The sequence below is a fragment of the Balearica regulorum genome, chromosome 1, assembly GCF_011004875.1.
Source record: "Balearica regulorum gibbericeps isolate bBalReg1 chromosome 1, bBalReg1.pri, whole genome shotgun sequence".
NCBI lineage: Eukaryota > Metazoa > Chordata > Aves > Gruiformes > Gruidae > Balearica > Balearica regulorum.
The window spans coordinates 15,795,558-15,816,651 of NC_046184.1; the positions used below are offsets into that span (position 1 = coordinate 15,795,558).

Here is a 21,094-nt window from a genome sequence, read left to right on the forward strand (position 1 = left end):
TGAGGAGAGCCCATCGCGGCGGGGCTCTGAGGACAGCCCAGTGGGAGGCCTCGGAGGGCGGGTCACGACACCCCGGTCAGCTGCGAGTTCTACCTGCCCGCTCCCCGAGGCGCTCTCCGCCCCGCCCGGGGTCCGCAGCAGGGCCGGCCGGGCCGGGGCAGGCGGGCGGGCGGTCTGCCTCCCCGCCCTCCTTTCCCCTCCCTCCCTCCGGCGGCGCGGGCGGGGGCGCGCTGCGGGCCGCAGTCCCCGGCGGGAGGTTGTCATGGTTTCCCGGGTCACATGTGTGCGAGGTTCCCCCAGTGCGGGGGGAGGAGGCGGCGGGGGCGGGGAAGCTTCAGTCACGGACGGGGCCGCTGTCGCCGCCGCGCCAAGTGTGGGGTGAAGCAGAGCGGGACGCTGCGGCCGCCGCTGCTGCCAGCGAGACGCTGCCCCCCGGCGGATCCGCCCCCCCCGCCCGCTCCCACCTGCGCCGCCGCCGCCCGCCCCTTTCCCATTGCCCACGGGCGATCCGCCGGGCGCGCCTCGTCCCCGGGCTGCGAAACCCCCGGCTGCGGGCTCTCCCCCCTCCTCCTCTCCCTTTCCCCCTCTCCCTCCCCCTTCCCAGCCGGGCTGCGCCCCCCCGGCCGGCCCCGGCATGAGCATCTCCATCCCGGCGGGGCTGACGGAGCTGCTGCAGGGCTTCACGGTGGAGGTGCTGCGGAGCCAGCCCGGGGACCTGCTGGAGTTCGCCCTCCAGTACTTCGGGCGCCTCAAGGAGGAGGCGGCGGCGGAGAAGGAGGCTAGCGGCCGCAAGGCGGGCACCCCCGCGCCCGGCCATGACAGGGGCAGCCAGCCGCCGCGCCGGGTCCCCCCCGACGCCCGCGGGGTCAACTTCGCCGAGGAGCCCATGCAGACCGACTCCGAGAGCGGCGAGGACGAAGAGCAGTTCCCGGGTAAGGGCGCCTCGCCTCGCCCGGCCCTGGGGGGAAGGAGCGAGCCGGCCGGGAAGGGCGGGGGCGGCCCCCCCAGCTTCCCGGGCTCAGGTGGGCAGCTGTGACAGGGAAGGGAGGGGAAGGGAAGGGAGGGGAGGGGAGGGGGCTCCCGCTTCAGCGGCCTCACGGCTGTTTGAGGGGCGCCCCCAGGGCAGCGGGGGGGAAGGCGGGGGGCGGCGGGGGCCGTGCACAGGCCTCGGAGGTCGTGTGTCGTGTGGGGATGATTGCGGGGCCGGAGAGCCGGGGACGCGAGGAGCACGTTGGCCTCGGTGACTGGAGCGTGAATGGGAAGAGGCGGCCGCGGAGGTTGCACCGCGGGCAGCTCCCCCCGCTTGCGTTGACGCCAAACAACGGAGCCTACGGGAGATTTCCCGTCTCCCGCTGCAAACTTTAACCTCCCGGGCTTTTCCCTTTTGTTCAGCAGTGCTGGATGGTGGGCACACGGGTATCACCAGTCTGCAGCTGTATTGCTTATAGCATATAGGCCTGTAATATTCCTAACAGAAGATCTGTATATTTCTTGTTTATAAGAGCACAAGATCTACATTTTGTAATTAGTCTAACGGAATGTCTACCTAGAAAACGCCTATCATGGGCATGTTACTGTATTTACGCACTTGATTAAACATTTTACATAGATGTACTTACATGCGTTTGAAAAAGTAGAGCACAATTTAAAACCTAATTTCTTCTTGAAAGCCAGGGTGAAACGTTCTGCCTGGTAGAAGGGCCTATGGAGTAAGCACAGCTGTGAAGACAGCAAAGAAAGTATGCGGTGTCTTTGTGTTTGAGGGTAGCACCTATCTGCAGGCAGCTTGTGATCCCTTATCTTAGTGTGGCTGACAGGCTTTATTTAGAGCCGATGTCAATCCATCAGCTGGTCTGATTTATGGGACGAGTAGTAGCTGTCTCTGAAGGATATGTAGCGCTTCGTCTTTGTGTCGTGAGCGGGCTAACCGAAGGGTCGGTCAGTACGGTTAGATGCTGAGAGGTCAGTCAATAAGGTTAGATGGAGAAGAGAAAGCATCTGAGCATCTTCATCGTTAGCTTATTTTTTTTTTGAGAACAGCTTGAAATTGAAGTATATCTCATCAGATCATTGAAGCATTCATCCCTCCAGGTCATGCTGGAGGTAGCTTTAGTTAGCAGAGTACAGAAGCCAGCTGTTTGCTAGATGAATATCAGTGCAGTTTTTAAAATAATGTCTTATGTGTCTTTTATCAGGAAAAATATGTAGATGTTTAAGAACTGGGTGAGTTTTCTAAATGCTTTATGTTACACCATAACACAGTCGCCATTCTTTTAATCTGTTCTTTGCAGCCCTACCACATGTATTTAATGAGAATTTGAATCTGTCAATCAGGTTCTGCAGATTTATGTGGTAATTTTGAACTCTAATGCTGATTATGTGAGATTAGTGAATATCTGGAAATTTACTGTCTTTGAAAATTGAAATGGTGATAATGTGGAAGAACAAAATTATTATCTTAATTCACTAACACTAGACATAGTTTTCAAACATGTCTCATTATAACACTAAACAGACTCAGTGGTGAATGGAGAACTGGAATGTTGTATGGAAGGAAGTGCAGAAATGTAGCTTGATTTATGAGCATGTATGTGTTACATATGTAAAACTTTACAGGGTGTTTTAAGAAGCTTTCTAAGCTTTTCTAATGAATACCTGTAATCAAGATTCTCTTGATATTCTTTTTGTTGTGATCATGAAGAAGGAAATCCATTATTGTCAATATTCTCATTAAGGGGCATACTGGAATGACTTGGTTTAACTAATAGATTTATGCATTTGACAAAAACCCTTTAAAATATCACATTTTTAAGCCTAATATATTTTGAAAGTTTAATTCTATTATGGCTTGTAATTTCTGTCAGTTGGAATAATTAATTAAAATAACAAAAATGAGAATATTTGTGAAACCATGTGGAAAGTGAATAATAAGTAAGTTATAGTAAATGGTTACTAGTGGTGTGCTTGTGTATGTGTGCATTGTGTAGGAGTGTGTATTTTAAATTCAAATTTTATATCTGCCCTGAATGTGTATTCTTTTAAGGTAACATAACAGTGCATCCACTCAGCCTTTTGTTAATAACTGCAGTCATAAAGACTTGTATTCACATCATTGTTTAATAGGTTTAAACACCAATTTAAAAGCATAATTTTGTGCTTTTGCTTGCTCTTTCTGTAAGTAGCAATTCTTGAACTTAAGTTAGGCGGAATTTGTTTTTCTTTTCATTTTTTTATTTTGCCGTTATGAATAATCAAACTGCTTCTGTTTAGTTGTTTTGTCCTGTTTGTATACTGCTTTCATACAGGAGAGGAAAACAAATTGGAAAAGTTCATAAGCAAATGTAAAAAAAAAAAACCTCTGGGAAGGAGCTCAGACCTGGTGGTGGTATCTTTTCTTTGTTAAAACAGTACACTTGAAATGTCAAGCTGACAGTATTCCTTAATGAATTCAAACAGGACGTTGTTCAGAGCTCCTTGTAAATCCTATTGTCTCCAACCTTTTTTCCTCCTTTTTTTTTTTTTCCCCACTAGTACATGTTTCTAAATACCTACAGGCACTACAGTTGAACTCTGTCAGTATTAGTTTTGTCCTTGAAATGCATTTTGGAAGGCACATCAGCATTATCCTGTTTCAGAAATGACGAGCTGAGGCATAAGCTGTGTTTAAAAGAAAAAAACCATAGACTTAGGATTAAGAGTCATATGTGAACCGTGAATTAAACTCTATTCAGGTCCTCTGCTGTGGTCAAACATCAGATGCAGAAATCAAATAAAGGTAAAAGCAGTTACCTTGTCTGGAGGGAGAACTTTGTCATATTGGTGCCATAGTTCTGAATCGGCACCTGGTGACCTCTGAAATTAGAGTCTTTAGGTTCAGAGCACTTAGACTATCCCCTTCTGAACACACTTCTTAATTTGGGAATGATTGTTAGGTCTCCTAGTTGGCTTTTTTGTGGTTTTGGTTTTTTTTTTTTTTTTAAATATATTAAGTTGTCCTGCACGGGTGTAGTAGTGTTAATCAGTGACTACAACTAATTCCTACTAATACTAATAGCAATTACTAAATTGAATAGGACATATACATAAAAATGAGCCCCTTTTTAGCAAATTCTTCTAACTTTTTGCAGGTTTGAAGTGCATATTAAAATTTATTATACTGTGTCTGCAAAATGCTCAGTAAGTTACTTGTTCTTTCACAAATGACTATACTTTTCTCTTTACCACTTACATGTTGATGTGCAACTTATTTTGATAACCCATGTCATTTGTAACAGCTGTTTTTTAAATATTTGCCATAGCTAAAAATTCTTATTTCATCTAGCCTTAATATGAATTAGTAGAGATGGTTTTAGAGGTAACATTGCTGTTCTTTAAACTCAAAAATTGCAATGCTGTATGTACCATTTGGCATCACGTAGCCTCTGTTTACTTTGTTTTTCTTTTGTTTTACTTTGGTTTGTTTTGGTGTTTTTTCCTCAGATAGTGATGTATTTTAACAGGAAAATACTACAGCTGTCCCTGTCCTCCCCCGTGTGCTTCTGTTGGTGTGTTGGTTGCTTTGAGTTCCTTCCTTGAAAACTTGAGCTAGAAAATGCAAGTATATATCTTGGTTTTACCCACTGATTATACTCAATATGAGATCACTGCTTAGATAAAACGTGTATTCTAGCTTACAATATCAATGTTAAAGATATATCTTTATTTTAGTTCCTTTATTCAGTCTGAATTGCTTTACATACATACTGTTCCTACAAATTTTGAAATAATAGGTAAATTGTAGAAACCAGAGCATTGGAGAAAACTTTGCACACAACCACATCCATGGCAGTTTTGTGATGATAAATGGTACTTCATCAGTTCTGTTAACCTTGCTTGTGGTTTTCTTCTTGAAATTCAACAAAACCAGAAAGCACTGAACAGTTCGTAACCTTCCTGCAGGTCTGTTGTGCGATGGTAATGGGTAGATTAAAGCAGTGGAAGGGGTCAATAAGAGCAAGGGGGCAATATAAAAATATGTATAGATTGTAGTAGGCTATCATTAAATCAAGGACCATATAGAAAGACATGTGAATTTCTTAAAAATGTGTATAGTCAAATTAAAATCTGGGTTATGATGGGTGGTGGCTGAAAGCATTACTATCTAATACATGCTTAGCCAACTTTATGATTGAAGTTTTAATAATTTCTGCAGTTACTCATCTGAAATGTGACCATGCAAATAATGCTTTATTTCTTTTTATAAGGACAAACCTATTCAGACTCAGGCTGGAGCAGCCTTACAGCGGATACAGGCGAGTCCCTCGAGAGTGTGTGAGCATGGCATTGTTGGTACACTCCTTGATGTAGTTTTGGGCTATGCCTCCTTGTACTTTTCTGGATTGTGTCTGGTGTGGTTCAGAGCATAGTGTGCGTGTGAAACAATTTGGGACAGGCATTTGGGATGCAGACAGCTTCTGGAGGGAAAAGAATTTTAGCCACATGGATGGGTGCCTTGCTGGTTCAGCAGGCCTCGGTGGTCAGGGGATGGCCACTGGCTGCTCTTATCTAGTAGTATACTCAGTCACAAAACTGCAAAGCTTTCAGTCCTTGCTGTAAATCTTCACAATAATAGAGATTTTTGAAATAACGGTTTCTGGAATTTTGACACGAGCAAACAAAAATATTTTCTTTCTGCTAACAGTTATTTTAAGAAGCAAACCTGAGCAAGTTGGAAGTTTAGTCTTTTTTTCTTTCATTTTTCTTTTTTTCTTTTTTTTTTTTAAATTCTTAATCTCACCCTGGTATTTTATTCAGGTTAGGAGAATTGGGGTCCAAAAATTAAGTTTGACAAAATTATAAGCAACTAGAAATGTGAACTTGTAATGGATAGCATTTAGTAGTCTTCATAGTAAGGAATATGATTCCCTCTCAGACGTGAATATATTTATGATTGTAGATGAAAAGGATAATTTTGCTATAACCACTTTTAAAAAAAAAAAGTATGTATTAAGAATTTAGTTGAAATGATAACAGCCTCCACTCAGAAGTATATATGCGTCTCCGCTCAAAACAAAAACATGCATGAGTGAAGGTGTCTCTGCTGGCTACTATTTTGTTAAAGTTTATGTCTGTACCTTTAAGAGAAGCAGGAGAAAATTCCAAAGACCTAAGGACAGAAAAGTAGTAGAATTATGTAAAAAACATTTGAATTTATCTCCAGCTTCTTTTTCGCTAAAGAAACAACTTGAAACTGCTTTTGGCTGACTGGTCAGCTCAGAAAAAAAAGAGAACAGCATTAATTCAGGGAGTATAGGAAAACATAAAATTTTGCTGGCATGAGTTTGTAATGATTGCATTATGAATGATAAGGTATAAACAGTGTCGGTACTAACATTTGCAAACCACCAGTCTGTGTCTTGCACGTATCTGGCTTCCCTAAGAATGGTCTATGAGTTTTGTGTCACTTGCTGACTTGGTTCAGTTTCTCAAAGAAACCTTACATTTTTTAAAGTATTGCATTCTGTTCTCTAGTTCTGTCCAGTGAGAACCCTCAGTCTGAGGGAAATGTATCTTAAACAGTCAAATCTCTGCAGACTCATTGGCCTTAGCTGCTCCTGTAAATCTGGAACATATGGTTTGGAAATTGCACATTTAGGTCACAAGGTACAGATTAATCAAGGTACCGGCTGCTGCCCTGCTTCTGGTTTTCCAATATCAAAGATGACCTCTAGATTGGGAAATTTCATTTGTTGGGACTGTGACGAAGGAAACAAGGAGGCAAGGTGGAAGGCAGGACATAGAGGCAGAAAAGAAGTCAGTATGTGGTAAAGAAAATGCAAAGGTAAAAGCAAGGAGGAGGGACAGAACTGAAGTAAGGGGAGGAAGATAAAAGAATAGAGAGCACATGAGAGAGAGAGAGGGCGTTAAATTCTCTGCCTTTATTTTCTCTACCCAGATATAACCCTGCGCTCATCATGTATACATCCCAAATTTATGTCCTGAATTTTCTATTGAAATTCTGTTTGGCTTATAAATGTATTTCAGAATAGCATAAATGCAAACTTAAACTAAAATTAGTGGTCAATGCGCTGTATGAATGTAAACTCGGTCATTTGGTGCTGAGAGATCTTTTAAATATTTTGACGTGGTCATCTGTCATATTACCGTATCTGGAGACTCATAACACTTATATTCTAATGAGCATGTATTTTACAAAGTTTTAACTCGAGTTTTTCACAGAGAATCCAGATTGTTCTCAGCCATTTTCTGTTTCAAAAATTACCAGTAGTGGTCATCACCAAGAAGGTCAGTAGGCACATAGATACAGCTGCAGATGATTTTGATGCTGATGGAAAAATGAAATCCTGAATAGTACACAACAAACACTTTACGAAATGTCCCTTTTTTTTAGTCCTTAATAAAAATCACAGTGGTTATTTTACCAACTATTATTTTAATAGGAATGCCTTAAAGTCATGCTATAGGAAAACTATTCCCACTCTAGGTTTGAGCTTCAAGTGAGTGTAATGATGGAGAAGTTCTGTGCTTTAAAAAGGTGAGTGATTTTTTTAGAAGTCAATGAAGAAGGAGGAAGGCTTTGAGAAGAAGAGCCATTTAAAATGGCTCAATATTCTCTGCTGCTGGAATAGGTCTTGTTGTACATGAATTAGAAGAAAAAGGTGATCTTAGTAGGGATGATACACTTATTACATAGTCTTTTTGATATTGTAGGTTGTTATATGGATTTGGGTGCATAAAAACTAAAGTCCGTGTATGTATGAGTTACTATGTGCTAGGTAAATCTGTTAAAAGAAATATGCACATCTGTAGGTAGATATTATTACCGTAAACTTCAATTATGGTACTGTTTGAAAGCAGTCTTATGGCAATTCTAAAGGAAATATATGCGCTTTTTTTTTCCCTTTTCTTTGGGACATTGGATGATGGCACAGATAACTCTAGATAGCTGTGTGTAGAGCCTTTATACTGAAAATAATCCATTCAGGGAACCCTTTCAGGTTAACCCTTTTGCTTGTCGAGTGGGAATGATAGCCTGTTTACTTCTTGGAACTGAACAGGATATTCTTATTGTGAATTTTGATTATGACAAGTAATTGCAAACTTTGTTTTTTATTTAATCTTTATAGAATATATTTTTCAGATCAGTTTTCAGTCATAGCGGTAAATAAGATGTTGAAGAGAGTAAAGTTTGGCTTTGAGTGCCCTTTGTTTTCTCTTTATTTTTTACTTTTCTAATTGACTAGTGTTATTACATTTTTCTTTGAAGAAAGGCATCAGTTTGTCAATTCTGTTTTTCATTTAAAAACTCAAAGAGCTGTATTTCAAGTTTTTGTGCATTTGGTGATAAAAATAGTAGAAGTACTCACACATAATTTCTATTTGCAGTCTTTAGGCAGTGTAATATGTGAATCCAGATCTAAATTGATACAGCGAGTAACCTAGAAGACATACAGTTTTGGGGCTACATCAAAAAGATTATGTTAATCAAATGTCCAGTGCCTTATTCAGCATTTTGAATGATACCATGTCACACAAAAAGATGTGAGATCTGAAATGAAGGGGGGCGTAGGCAGGCAGAGGTGTCTGAAATGCATGGGAGTAAAATGCAGGTTGTAGGCACAAGGTATCCACAGAGTGAACTGAACAACAGCCATATGGCAGTTTGCCATCCTTTCCATAAAAGGCATCCTTTTAGCCTTGCTGCTCAGAAAAGTAATTTACGGGCCACAGATAAAATGAGAAAATGATAAGGAATGAAATAATAAAAAAAATCCAAATTTTAATTTAGTCAGCCTTGCCTTATTGTACTATAACACTCTGGATAATGGAAAGTAAAGTGGTAAAAAACATGTTGTAACAACAGAAAGTGTTTTTCACTTGTGTGTTTGCCTCTTAAATTGCTCCGCTTAATGATACTAATATTAAGAAAAAATCATCAGAACAAGAATTTGAAGCTGAGAGCTTGAGCAGGTGAAAGCTGATAATGAGAATAGCTTTCTTACACATACTGTTCCAGTTATTTGTCTAGAGTGGTTTTTGTAAAGCTGGGCTAAAAGGGCCAATTAGTAAATATTAGGAAGACTTCCTTAATGGAGGGACTAGAAAATTGCTGTATAAAGTAGATTTTGAAAGGAGGAGAAGTAACATGATCTTTCCTGCTCAGAGTTGTTCCAGATACGATCCTGCTTGTATAAAGATCTTTATAACAGCATCAACCTCTTCTGAATCCCTGTGATGCAGATGTAAAATGTGTTTTTATAAATACCGATAGTCTCTTTGTAATACAACTTTTTAGCAGACATGTCTATTGTAAAGTATACCAGACAGGAAGAAGAGAAATCCTTGCCCAACACTGGAAAGAAAACATTCTTTGCAAAGCCTCAGTATAGACTATAAATAAAAGATGTACAGAATCCTCAGTGTTGGGATGGATACAAGCTGGAACCAAGTGTAAACATTTGGACTTACTAGCCTGAGAGCACAGGCTGAAAGGTTTGGTGTGTTTTCCCATTCTGATATTAATGATAGATTTGTAATGCTAGTGTGTAAAATAAAATCCATTCCTGTGAGTTAGAAGGCATTTGTAACTGTTGCAGGGTATGGGTTAACTTGAACTCACGCTGTCCATGACGGCATTGTTGTGGCTTTTTTTAGGATGACCCCACAAATGAGTACATATTGTCGCTACACTGATCTGGTCCTTCTTGTTTGTTTCCCATTACTTTCACCACTGAACTTGTTCCCTTTTAGATCCTGTCTCTGAATCTGTAGCACTTCTTTTCATCGATGCTTAAGGAATTCCATCATTAGGCCAGTAATTACCCTTGGTAAAAAGTGCAGACTAATGTCACAAGTCCTTGAAATAGGTGTTGATCAAGAAATTTTTAAGTTTTGTTTTTTAAGGTTTTGCAAATGAATGTCTACAAGCTAGTAAGTATGTTTAAACACTCTTCTTGGATTAACAACGGTTAAGAGCTTTAATGACAAAAACTTTGTCTCATGGAGAGCTGGGATTGTCCTGAGATTTCTTGTTCTCTTCCAAAACAATGTTTGTGATACTTATCCCACTACAGTCAGAAACAATTAAGATGTGTACTATAGACATATGTTAAAATTTTCTTAAGGCTTTGAACACAATGTTTTCTACCACTCTAATAAAACCATTTTTTCATCATGAATGAATTTTGAAAAATGGAGGTTCTCAATAATAAACATTATCAAACATTAGAGGGACAGATATCCCCCCCCCCAGTTGTGCCTAATTTCTATTGAAGTTGAGGAGTTAGGATCTGGTACCTTTATAGATATGCTTATTCGTGAGTCTTTTTAGTACTAGACCCAGTCATCATTTTATCTTTGAGGGTTTTTTTCCTGTTTTTAATGTGTAGTGATTTCTCGTTCTGGCCATTTTGTTCAATACCTTTGAGTAACATTCAGGCATCTTTCTCTAAAAGCCATCTTTTGGCTGGTAATTTATCTGTCTCTATTGGTTTGTATTAAGTACTCAAAACATGAGAAACCCTGATGTAGCCTTCACCACTACATTATTTAAGCATTTGTGAGATATTTTAAATATAGAGTTAACAGCCTTCCTTCTTTCCTGTTGCTTCAACCTACAGGAAATATTATTTAATGGCTAATGCACATATAAAAAATTGGTCTGAAAGTAGATTGATGGTTATTTATTCTTAGATTCTACTGACTCGAATTCTTGGTAAGAATTTATCTGCAGTGTTTATCTGCATGTCTCCCTTGCCAATCTGTCAGTTTTGTCCTACTGGAGCGTAGCTGCTGCTGGCAGTTGAGGTGGGAGTAGACATAGATTAATTTCCATTATCCACCTTGCAAAAAGAAGTAATTTGTTCTTCTGGTTTTGCTTTCTTAGGAACACTAATAAAATGGAATTGCTGTTTTAAGTGCACCCTAGTTTGCTGTCTATCTGGAATATATTGTCATATGAACATGGCCTGTCTGTGATTATTTCAGGTTATAGCCTCAAAAAATTGAAAAAAGAAGAGAAACAATGTCATGCTTTCTTGAAGTCCATCCTTTAAATCATTGCATTCAGCACAGATGTAGGCTTTGGCATGTATAAGGAGATTGGGAAGTCTTGGGAAGTCTCAGCTGAAGAACAGTTTGAGCTTGTGAGAGAAAGGTATGCTTTCCATGCAAACGTGTAGGTGTTTGTCCCCTTTGACTTTGTTTTTGGGGAGTTTTGGGAGTGTGGCACAGCCTCTAGAGCAAAGTTTCTTAATGTGAACTTCTGTAAATACTGCTAGAAAGACCTGACTTTCATGCTACTGCCAAAATTGGATGTCATTGATCCGTTTCCACCCTCCTGGTTATATGGAGCACAAGAGTAGAGCAATGAGTTGCAACCTACTTCCTCCATCTCAGCTATCTCTTTTTTGCTAAAGGATCTTTCTCATGAACTTCTTTTTTTAAGGGGAGAAAAAAAAAGAAAAAAAAAGAAACAAACAGTAATAAGAGATAGTAAAAGACAGTAACACCATTTCTGGTTTTCACCTTTTGTTGCTGCTAAGAGTGTATCAAGTATTTGTTTTCCTTCTTTTGCTTTTTGCAATATGCAGAATTAAGAAGGTTGCTTGACCTGCTGTTTATACAGAAGCTCAATCAGTAGCTAACATCTATTTCCCTTGTTTTGAGATAAAGGCTTATTTGCAGTTCTGCTTTAACTGGAAGATAAATCACAAAAATGTGTGCAATCGTACTTCTCAATCGAAAGGAGGCAGGTTGGTATTTTACTATTCTAGCATGACACTTGCTGTCTTTATAGCTGTAACACCAGATAAGGGAAGACAATCTGGGAGTGAGTTGAAGCAAGGTGCATGTATAGGCCTTTCAGAAGAGGCAAGTTCTCTTGGATCCAGATCATTGTAGTGATCTTGATATCACCCTGTATTGGGTGCTTACTGGAACATACCTTTTTATGTTAGAAAAGTGTTTTTACATCTAACTCTGGAAGAATTCTGACACTATAGCATCTGAATCCTTGATGACAGAATCAAAACAAAGCATGCAAATGAGCTTCAGAAAGAAACGTCCTTAAATCCTACAGGTGAAGCAGCCTGTTAGGGCTTCTCCCTAATAAAGCAGGCCGTTTGTTACCTCTTCTGGCTTGGAGGTGACCAGCCCAGGGTCCCTTTTTTGGGGAGCTGCTCCGTGGTCCTTCCTGGTGGGCAGGAGCTGTCCAGGCAGGCAGTGCTAGAGGCCCCCGCTGGCCAGCTGGGCACCGGCGGGGTGTCGTGCCACTCGGATGGGGAAATTCAACCATTGAGCAAAATGATTTTTGTTCTTCTCATGTGCCTGGAGTTTTCTGTACCTTCTAAGATGTGGTAGAAGTCAGTACATGCAATCTGACATTTCACCTTCAACATTTATTGCAAGTTCCTCTTCAGTGGAATTTTCTTTTGAAGTTTTGATGTTTTATTTGCTGAAGCTGTTACGCAGTTGCTTGTGAAGAACTCATAAAACTGACTACGCAGCACTGAACATACAAACTGGCACATACCTCTGTTGTTTCTTTAAATCATGGTGTAAAAATTGTAGTGTGAAGTTATTCCAGCGTTCTAGTTGGTTGGTATATGTTCAGTTCAGTTGGGATGAAAACAAAACATGTTTTATGGCCTGAAAGAGCCAGTTGGTGTATGACATGTAGTGTGTGTCATACCCTTGCAACATTTAGTTTTATTCAGGAAGTGCATTATTAAAGGTACATGACAGTGTTCGGAGAGGGGCAGCACCTGAGTGCCTGGTTCAGAGTCATCTAGCCCTGATGTTCGGAGCTACTGATTAGCTGGTTGGCAGGTCAAATGAAGCAGACCAGTACTGAATTTATGTGACCTTTCTTTCATGGTAGATATTAGTTTGGTATCAGCTGCTAATTTTCACAAATTAATAGGAACAACTTTCCTTTGAGACTTTCTTCATTGTTAAATTTAATTGAAATTGTTTAGCAAGTTCGGAAGCAGATGGATAATGTAGTGGTATAAACTTTTCTGTGAACCAAGACAAAAGAAATCAAGCAGGAAGCAGTTTTCTTGAAATGAGGTAGTTATTACTGACAGCAATTAATAGCAACAGAGCATGCAATAGCATTAATTGCATTTTTTTTTTTAAGGAATTGGTATTTCACTTGCAAAATGAAATTACTCTTGCTTGTTTCCAGTGTTTGAATGGCTTGTGCTGAAACTAAATTAAAATTGACAGGTCAGGTTCTGTGGAAGCACACTCTTTCTTCCTAAGTATCAACAATAGAAACGTAATTGCTATTACACTTATGGCAGTTATGTGGTACTGCATCTGACACTTGGAAAGTAATAGGAGTCCAGTTATTGCAGAAAAGTATTTCTTTGTGATATTTTTTTGTTTGTTTTCATCTGGAAAATGTACAAAGGTCAGAATATAAACACATGCACTGTTTTAAAAATGTAAAGGCAAAGCCAAGAAGATTTACGCATTCATTCCGGAAACTCTACTTTATATTTACTTCTGGCTAGGAACTGACATTGTTTAACTTGTGTTCTGCATTCCAGGACAAAACAGTTTATAGAGCTGTAGAACTAACAGAACTAACTAATTTTTTTTTAAATTTTTTTTTTAGGTGAAGGGATGAATTTAGCTTTCGTCTCAGAGGTTTTTTATGGAGTACATTTTAGGTAGTAAGGTTTGTTTTCTCTATAAAACTAGACTTATATTTTTTCTTGCATAAATTGTGTATTAGAGATTCAACAGTTGCAATGTTTTCTAAAGATAACTTCTCTTAGTGTAATTTATGTTTGACACTGGTTTCTGTGTTTATAGAATGAGGAATTGAATGCATATAACTGATTGTACTTTAGGGAGTGGAAAGAAGGTTGAAGTTTTGTAGTCTGTAATTAGAAAATCACACAAATTCCAATTAGACTGTGAGATGAAACTCGCCACTGGACATAAAACTGTCACTTTTTTCTGTTTGTATCAAAAAAAAGTTTAATCATAGTTCTCAGTTTTAAAAACTTATTTTTGGTGATCAGTAGTTTTGATTTCTAAGATAATATATATAATTATTATTACTTGACTGCTGTTTTCTATTGGTCAAATCCTACATATTTTATGCAAGTGGTCTGACTTCTGAGTAACCTCTTGTTTTAATAGTAAAAAGGAGAATTTGGCTCTGGAGCTGTGAAATAAATGAAACAGTCATGTTAATCAGAATTATTGGCATGTCTGGAAAGCTGGATGGTATTCATATATAATACTTTTAGAAATTTTAAGGTCATAATGCAGGAACACATACAGGGCCTATGAAACTATACACTTTAGAAAATATGTACATGTGTATTTTTATAGACTGGCCTGATGAAGCTCTTATGGTCTGTCAGGTTAGTGCTAACCACATTTTTAAATGAGTGTTTATGGTGCAGTATAGTAACTGAGGGCAACTTTTCCCATATCGTACCAGTCATAATGCCTTCTTTGCCTCAGTCTTTAGCAGTAAGACCAGTTGTTCTCCAGGTACCCAGCCCCCTGAGCTGGAAAATAGGGACAGGGAGCTGAATGAAGTCCCCATAATCCAAGGGGAAATGATTAGTGACCTGCTACACCACTTAGACATACACAAGTCTATGGGGCCAGGTGGGATCCACCCAAGGGTGCTGAGGGAACTGGTGGGAGTGCTTTCCAAGCCACTTTCTGTGATTTATCAGCAGTCCTGGCTAACCAGGGAGGTCCCAGTTGACTGGAGGTTAGCCAGCGTGACGCCCATCCACAAGAAGGGCTGGAAGGAGGATCTGCGGAACTACAGGTCTGACAGTCTGACCTCGGTGCCAGGGAAGGTTATGGAGCAGATCATCCTGAGTGCCATCACACAGCACATACAGGACAACCAGGTGATCGGGCCCAGTCAGCATGGGTTTATGAAAGGCAGGTCCTGCTTGACCAACCTGATCTTCTATGACAAGGTGACCCACTTAGTGGATGAGGGAAAGGCTGTGGATGTTGTCTACCTGGACTTCAGTAAAGCCTTTGACACTGTTACCCATAGCATTCCCCTGGAGAAACTGGACGCTTACAGCTTGGACAGGCGTACACTTTGCTGGGTAAAAACTGGCTGGATGGCCGGGCCCAAAGAGTTGTGGTGAGTGGAGTTAAATCCAGTTGGCGGCCGATCACAAGTGGTGTTCCCCAGGGACCAGGACTGGGGCCAGTTCTCTTTAATGTCTTTATCAATGACCTGGATAAGGGGATCGAGTGCCCCCTCAGTAAGGTTGCAGATGACACCAAGTTGTGTGGGAGTGTTGATCTGCTGGAGGGTAGGAAGGCTCTGCAGAGGGATCTGGACAGGCTGGATCCATGGGCCGAGGCCAACTGTATGAGGTTCAACAAGGCCAAGTGCCGGGTCCTGCACTTGGGTCACAACAACCCCAGGCAACGCTACAGGCTTGGGCAAGAGTGGCTGGAAAGCTGCCTGGTGGAAAAGGACCTGGGAGTGTTGGTCGATAGCCGGCTGAATACGAGCCAGCAGTGTGCCCAGATGGCCCAGAAGGCCAACAGCATCCTGGCTTGTATCAGCCATAGTGTGGCCAGCAGGACTAGGGCAGTGATCGTCCCCCTGTACTCGGCCCTGGTGAGACCGCACCTCGAGTACTGTGTTCAGTTTTGGGCCCCTCACTACAAGAAAGACATTGAGGTGCTGGAGCGTGTCCAGAGAAGGGCAATGCAGCTGGTGAAGGGTCTGGAGCGCAAGTCTGATGAGGAGCGGCTGAGGGATCTGGGGTTGTTTAGCCTGGAGAAAAGGAGGCTGAGGGGAGACCTTATCACTCTCTACAGCTACCTGAAAGGAGGCCGTAGCCAGGTGGCTGTTGGTCTCTTCTCCCAAGTAACAAGTGATAGGACAAGAGGAAATGGCCTCAAGTTGTGCCCGGGGAGGTTTAGTTTGGGTATTAGGAAAAATTTCTTCACTGACAGGCTTGTCAAGCACAGGAACAGGCTGCCCAGGGAAGTGGTGCAGTCCCCATCCTTGGAGGTATTTAAAAGATGTGTAGGTGTGGTGCTTAGGGACATGGTTTAGTGGTGGACTTGGCAGTGCTAGGTTAATGGTTGGACTTGATGATCTTAAAGGCCTTTTCCAACCAAAATAATTCTATGATTCTGTAAGAGATACTTAAAAATTGTGCAAAAAAATTATTTAAATACTCTGTGGGTCTGGTCGAAATCCACAAGACAAAGGAATTTGGACTGAAGGCTGAGGTTTGGTCTTTTCTAATCTCCTCCTTTGGTAATTATCCTTTAAGGAAGAAGAATGATCCAGCAATTAAAAATAGGGCTCTGAGAGTTGAGACAAATTGGGTTGAATCTCCATGTGTCACAGACTTGCTATGTGCCTTTGAGTAGTTTGCACTATATGCCTGAACACATGCTGTAACTTGGTAAAATGGAATATTTGCCATCCCCATCTATCAGGGACCTTGTAGCAATGTGTGTGTGAAGAGTTGTGAGGGGATCATGTAGCATTGCTTGTCTGCAATACTTTAAAAAACCCTCTAGTTTCTAGAGTCCAGGGCCCAGCTGATGCCAGAAATTTTTATCTGATGCATCATTTTTTTTTCTAGCCAAATGTAGAAAATAATGGACTTATCTTTCACTGAAATGCACAGGAACACCTGAATAATCACCAAAGCTCTTGTAAATGGAGGAAATCTATACGGCCTATTTAGGCTACAAAGATTGCCAGTAAAAGGAGTACCAAATCTGAGAGGGCTTTACTGAATTTTGTCTTTGTCTTACGTAGATTTGGGCCAGCTTGCCATCTTCCAGATTTTATCATAGGAGAGTGCTGGTAAAGTTAATAATAATGATAATATTGTGCTGTAATGAAGAGCGTATTCCCAAATGGACGTGAATTCATTTAGGGGGGAGTGTGGGAGCAGAGCCACGGGGCGGATGGGGGATGGAAACTCTGTATGAGCCTGTGAGCAGGAAAAGGCAAAGCTGCTTGCCCAGCCAGCAGCTGCCCCAAAAGGGATCAGCTGTGGTGGAGAGTGGGACGTGCTGGAGGTGGCCTTGGGTAGCTGTACCCCCAACAGCCAGTCCTTCTCAACCGCGCAGATCACCACAAGCACAACCTCACACAAAGCAAATGCAGAACTGTCTTGTCTGGACACTGAAGAGGTTGCATTGCTTGGTATTTTTAATGCATATTGTCATTTACCAAATTGTTTATACAAAAGACAGTTTGTGGTTATTACTATGGACTCCTGCCATATAACCATTACAGAATCCTGCATTAAACACTATGCTTTTCTGGTCACAGTTAAAATGAACGTTACGTGTAGACCCAGCCTATAAAGGGTGAATAAATTTGTCTTGTGTTGATGTTTTTAAAAACAAAAAGTTGTCCTTGATTGCAATTTAAAAAAAAAAAAAAAAATCCACTAGTAGGACAAAAAGTAGAATTCAATGATTTGTTCTTGTGCAAAATAATTTTAAAAAGACAAAGTATCAGTAGTACTCCTCGTGTTCACTTCTAGTACCCTAATGTGGATACTAGGAGCAGAAGCTGAAAGTATTGTTTATCCTAAGTTTCTGAAATTGACTGTACTTTAATTTCAGAAACTTTCTGTTGCAGTTCTAGATTTTATTTTAAATTTTTTGAGAAAGTAAGGAAGCAATGTTAGAAATTTGTAAGTGTTTTACAGAAGTGAATTTTATTTTTTTCTATTGAAGGTATAATGTAAAACATGCATATTCCAGTAAGTTGAAAAACTCCAGTCTGTCGTCTTTGTGGACACTTTAATATCCAGACCACTAGGTCGGAGTCGGGCATCTTATCCGCTTTTTAGCATGCTTGTTTGCACATTGACTTGGCTTCAAGAGAAGAGCTTTCAGTGCTTGCCCTTGGAATATGGCATGGCCTGGGGAATAGGGCATTTTTTGGTAGGTGTGAGTTGCTAGTCTGACATGTAACAAGTCAAGCAAACTCATCCCTTAGTTTTTGTCTTTCTGTTTTTGATGCAGTCTTAACCTTTGCTGTTTACATGCTTTAAAACAACAATAATGTCTTGAAAGGCAGTGGAGGTTGAGGGAGGACACCAGACACAGAGTAAAGAGTTTCTGCCATGTCTGCAAAGCAGAATCAGAGCAAGACTCCAGGTCTCCAGCTCTGTCTGTTCGTCTGCCTTTATTCTGTCTCTGTATACATCTGTGTTCAGTATCTGAATCTCAAATTATCTGCCCAGGTAGGTAACAGTAAATAGATGACATGAAAAAGTGTGTGTCAAACTTTTTGGATGGGTCTAGAAGGAAGAGATCTTTGGGTTATGACCACATACATTTGTTACGATTGGTTTTAGCTGTATTTCAGGTAATGGTATCATTATCAAATGTAATTTTGCTGAGGAATCCAAACTGGGAGTGCTGTAGGTTATTTTTTTTTAAAAGCCCTCTGGTGGAAGACCATTGTTCGATGCCAGGAGTTATTTTGTTGCCTGATGACTAATCAGCCCATTGGAGAGCTTTGTTATCAAGAGTCATGGAAAGTTGGCCCCTGGTAGGAATCTCACAGATAGTTACAGAAGGAAGTCAGGACAATGTTCTCAAGCTTTGCTAGCCAGGAGCAGAACAAAATGGGAGCGAAAGTGACTGTGATGCTGAAGTTTACTTAGAACAGATGCAACTTTTCAAATGCTACCCCAACTATTGAGCAAAATGGAGTAGCACTGAAAAATCCACTACTTGCTACTCAGATGCCTCTGAATGTCATCCACAAGTAATGGAGCCATAAAACATAATGGGATTTAGTTTTACATCATCTCATAGAATGGTTTTAATGTTCCTGCAGTGTAAGAAGAAAACAAATGACAGAAGATAGATATTTGTATTTGTACTTTGACCACCCATCTTCTTGAGGGGCATTGTTCAGGTGCTACCAGTAATCTCTGTTTCACACTAACACAACAGAAGGTACTGCAGTGAATTGGTAGCAGCAGCTTCCTTTGCCACCCCTCACCTCTCTTGCTCAAGTTGATTGGTTCAAGACAGAAAAGACATATCCTATTAACCTGTCTGTAGGGGCTGTTCACACTATGGGATCTCTTTGACCTCTCCATTCTCTTGAGAAATTAGTTATTTGGTCTCAAAGGCTCCATCATCGAGGCACAGGTACTGACACAGTAAGAGGCAGTTTGAGAATAAAGACTAGATTCATAAAGGGGCTCAAGTGACAACCTTTAGTATCATTATGCATAAATTTTACCTTTGGGGCGCAAAAATCCCCACACCAAATTAGGCAACTGAGCTCTTTATTCATTCTCTATATGTGTTCTGTGTGGTCTGGGCTACATCCTGGAATGCTCTGGGGAAGTTTTGAGTTGTTACCATGGAAGAGAAAAACAGTTTGAGATGAGAGTAGGCCTGGAAAAAGAACCTAAACAAAGGCATTATACCATATATATGCTCTGTTATTTGCTGTCGTTTGTGTCGTGGCACTGGGACAGTAACATGCAGCAGCATGGGTCTGTGTTTGGTCATGGTCATACAGATGCCCCTGCAGTTGTATCAAGACTGAGTGCAAGACAGAAACTGTGCTACATATTATGCTGTGAGATGCAACATGTTCTGCATTCCTACATTTGTGAGAAGAGGGATAGCTGACGATGGGGCATTGTGTTCCAAAACTGGGAGTTAGTCATTCAAGGGAGATTTTCAGGATCAGTATGGTGATGATCCACGTTCTGTTTGCCCTTTGTTTGTTCAGTAGCTATGCATCACGAGGCAAGGGGTACAAGGAAGAGTGCTGCCTGTTTACTGGGAAAACATCACTAATTGCCACCATTCTTCACCTGCCCAGTTCAGGGGAAAATGACAGCCAGCTGTGCAATTTGGGAGGTGTCATTTGTAAAATCCTCAGTCAATAGCCTTCTGGGTAATGAAAACACATTAGATAACTTTGCTTACATAAGTTGCTGCAGCTCTTTTGGCATCGTTGACAGGATGATATGTCTATGTGGTTCTTTATCAATAGGGAGAACAATAATTTGTTTTATGGCAAGTCATGGTAGCTCATTATGGATGGATTTCGGCCATTACCTGCAGTCCTTCAGTTGGTCTGGCAGGTTTCACAATGTCTTCAGTAGCACCTGCATTGCTGGTGCCGTGTTGACAGGCCAGTGTGCAGCTAATTCAGGATTAAGCCTGTGAAGATTTGTGGAGCCACTTAAGTATTGCTGTCACCAGAGATTCTTTGGTGGCCTTCTCTGCTCCCTTCCTTGACACATCAAGCCATTCATGATGGTCAACCTGAATCACACCTAGGGTCTCTATAGTTGTAATCGTGTGGATTTCGGTAGTGGTTTTGACCATCTGAAAGGGAGGTAGAGGCTTGCATTATTACAGGTGTGTCTGTATACCACCTTCTCCCTGGAGTCACGTTTGCATGCTGTCCTGCATGTTTGTGAGAGTAAATGAGAGCAGATATTGCAAGGACACCTAAGGCCTGTGTTGAAGTGCAGCTACCAGCACTGGCTGTGCTTCATTCATTTCACCGTAATCCCTGGCAGCTGCTTGTGCTAATTTAGCATTGCACATATATGGGAAGTGCATAATAAAATCTTTTTGTTGTTTGGTTGATTTTGGTTTTTTTTTTCCTTCTTTCTTTTCAACTTTTGGCTCAACCTCTCAAATCTCAACACTGTAGTTTCTGGTAGCCCAGGCTTTTATGTTACTGGTGTTATCCAGACCTACAGCCTAGGAGTACAAGGATTTACTAGAAGCAGAAAAAAACCCAAAATATCCCAAACCCATTCTCAGAAACTACATGCTGACCTGTGGGACCTGAGCTTGGGGAAGGTGTCAGCCACCAAGTTAAGTGACTCCAGCAGATGTATTCCTAGCTGGTGGGAAGACACTGGGACTTTTTCATTTTGTTGTTGTTTCACTAGCACGTTTTGTTCGCTGCCCCTCAAGGGACAGTTTGTCTAGTGGTGGGAAGTATGTTATTTGTAGGCTGTTAAACCAGTGAGACGTCTGACCAGGAAATGAGCGATATGCTCTGCTTGTGACTGCGTTAGGTGTTTCGTCAGCCGGCATGCTGGCG

At 41.2% G+C, this 21,094-nt stretch overlaps 1 protein-coding gene across 2 annotated transcripts in view; it reads left to right on the forward strand.

Annotated features, from left to right (window-relative positions):
- The first annotated feature begins 310 nt into the window (after positions 1 to 310).
- Positions 311 to 21,094, forward strand: part of PRKAR2B (protein kinase cAMP-dependent type II regulatory subunit beta) — a 90,178-nt gene continuing 69,394 nt past the window's right edge. Inside the window, exon 1 of one of the 2 annotated variants that reach the window (XM_075741776.1) lies at positions 311 to 1,022. In XM_075741776.1, coding sequence (XP_075597891.1) covers positions 635 to 1,022 — 388 coding nt within the window. In that variant the 5' untranslated portion in view covers positions 311 to 634. The remainder of the gene's footprint in view (positions 1,023 to 21,094) is intronic. The other variant, XM_075741784.1, reaches the window with a different exon arrangement.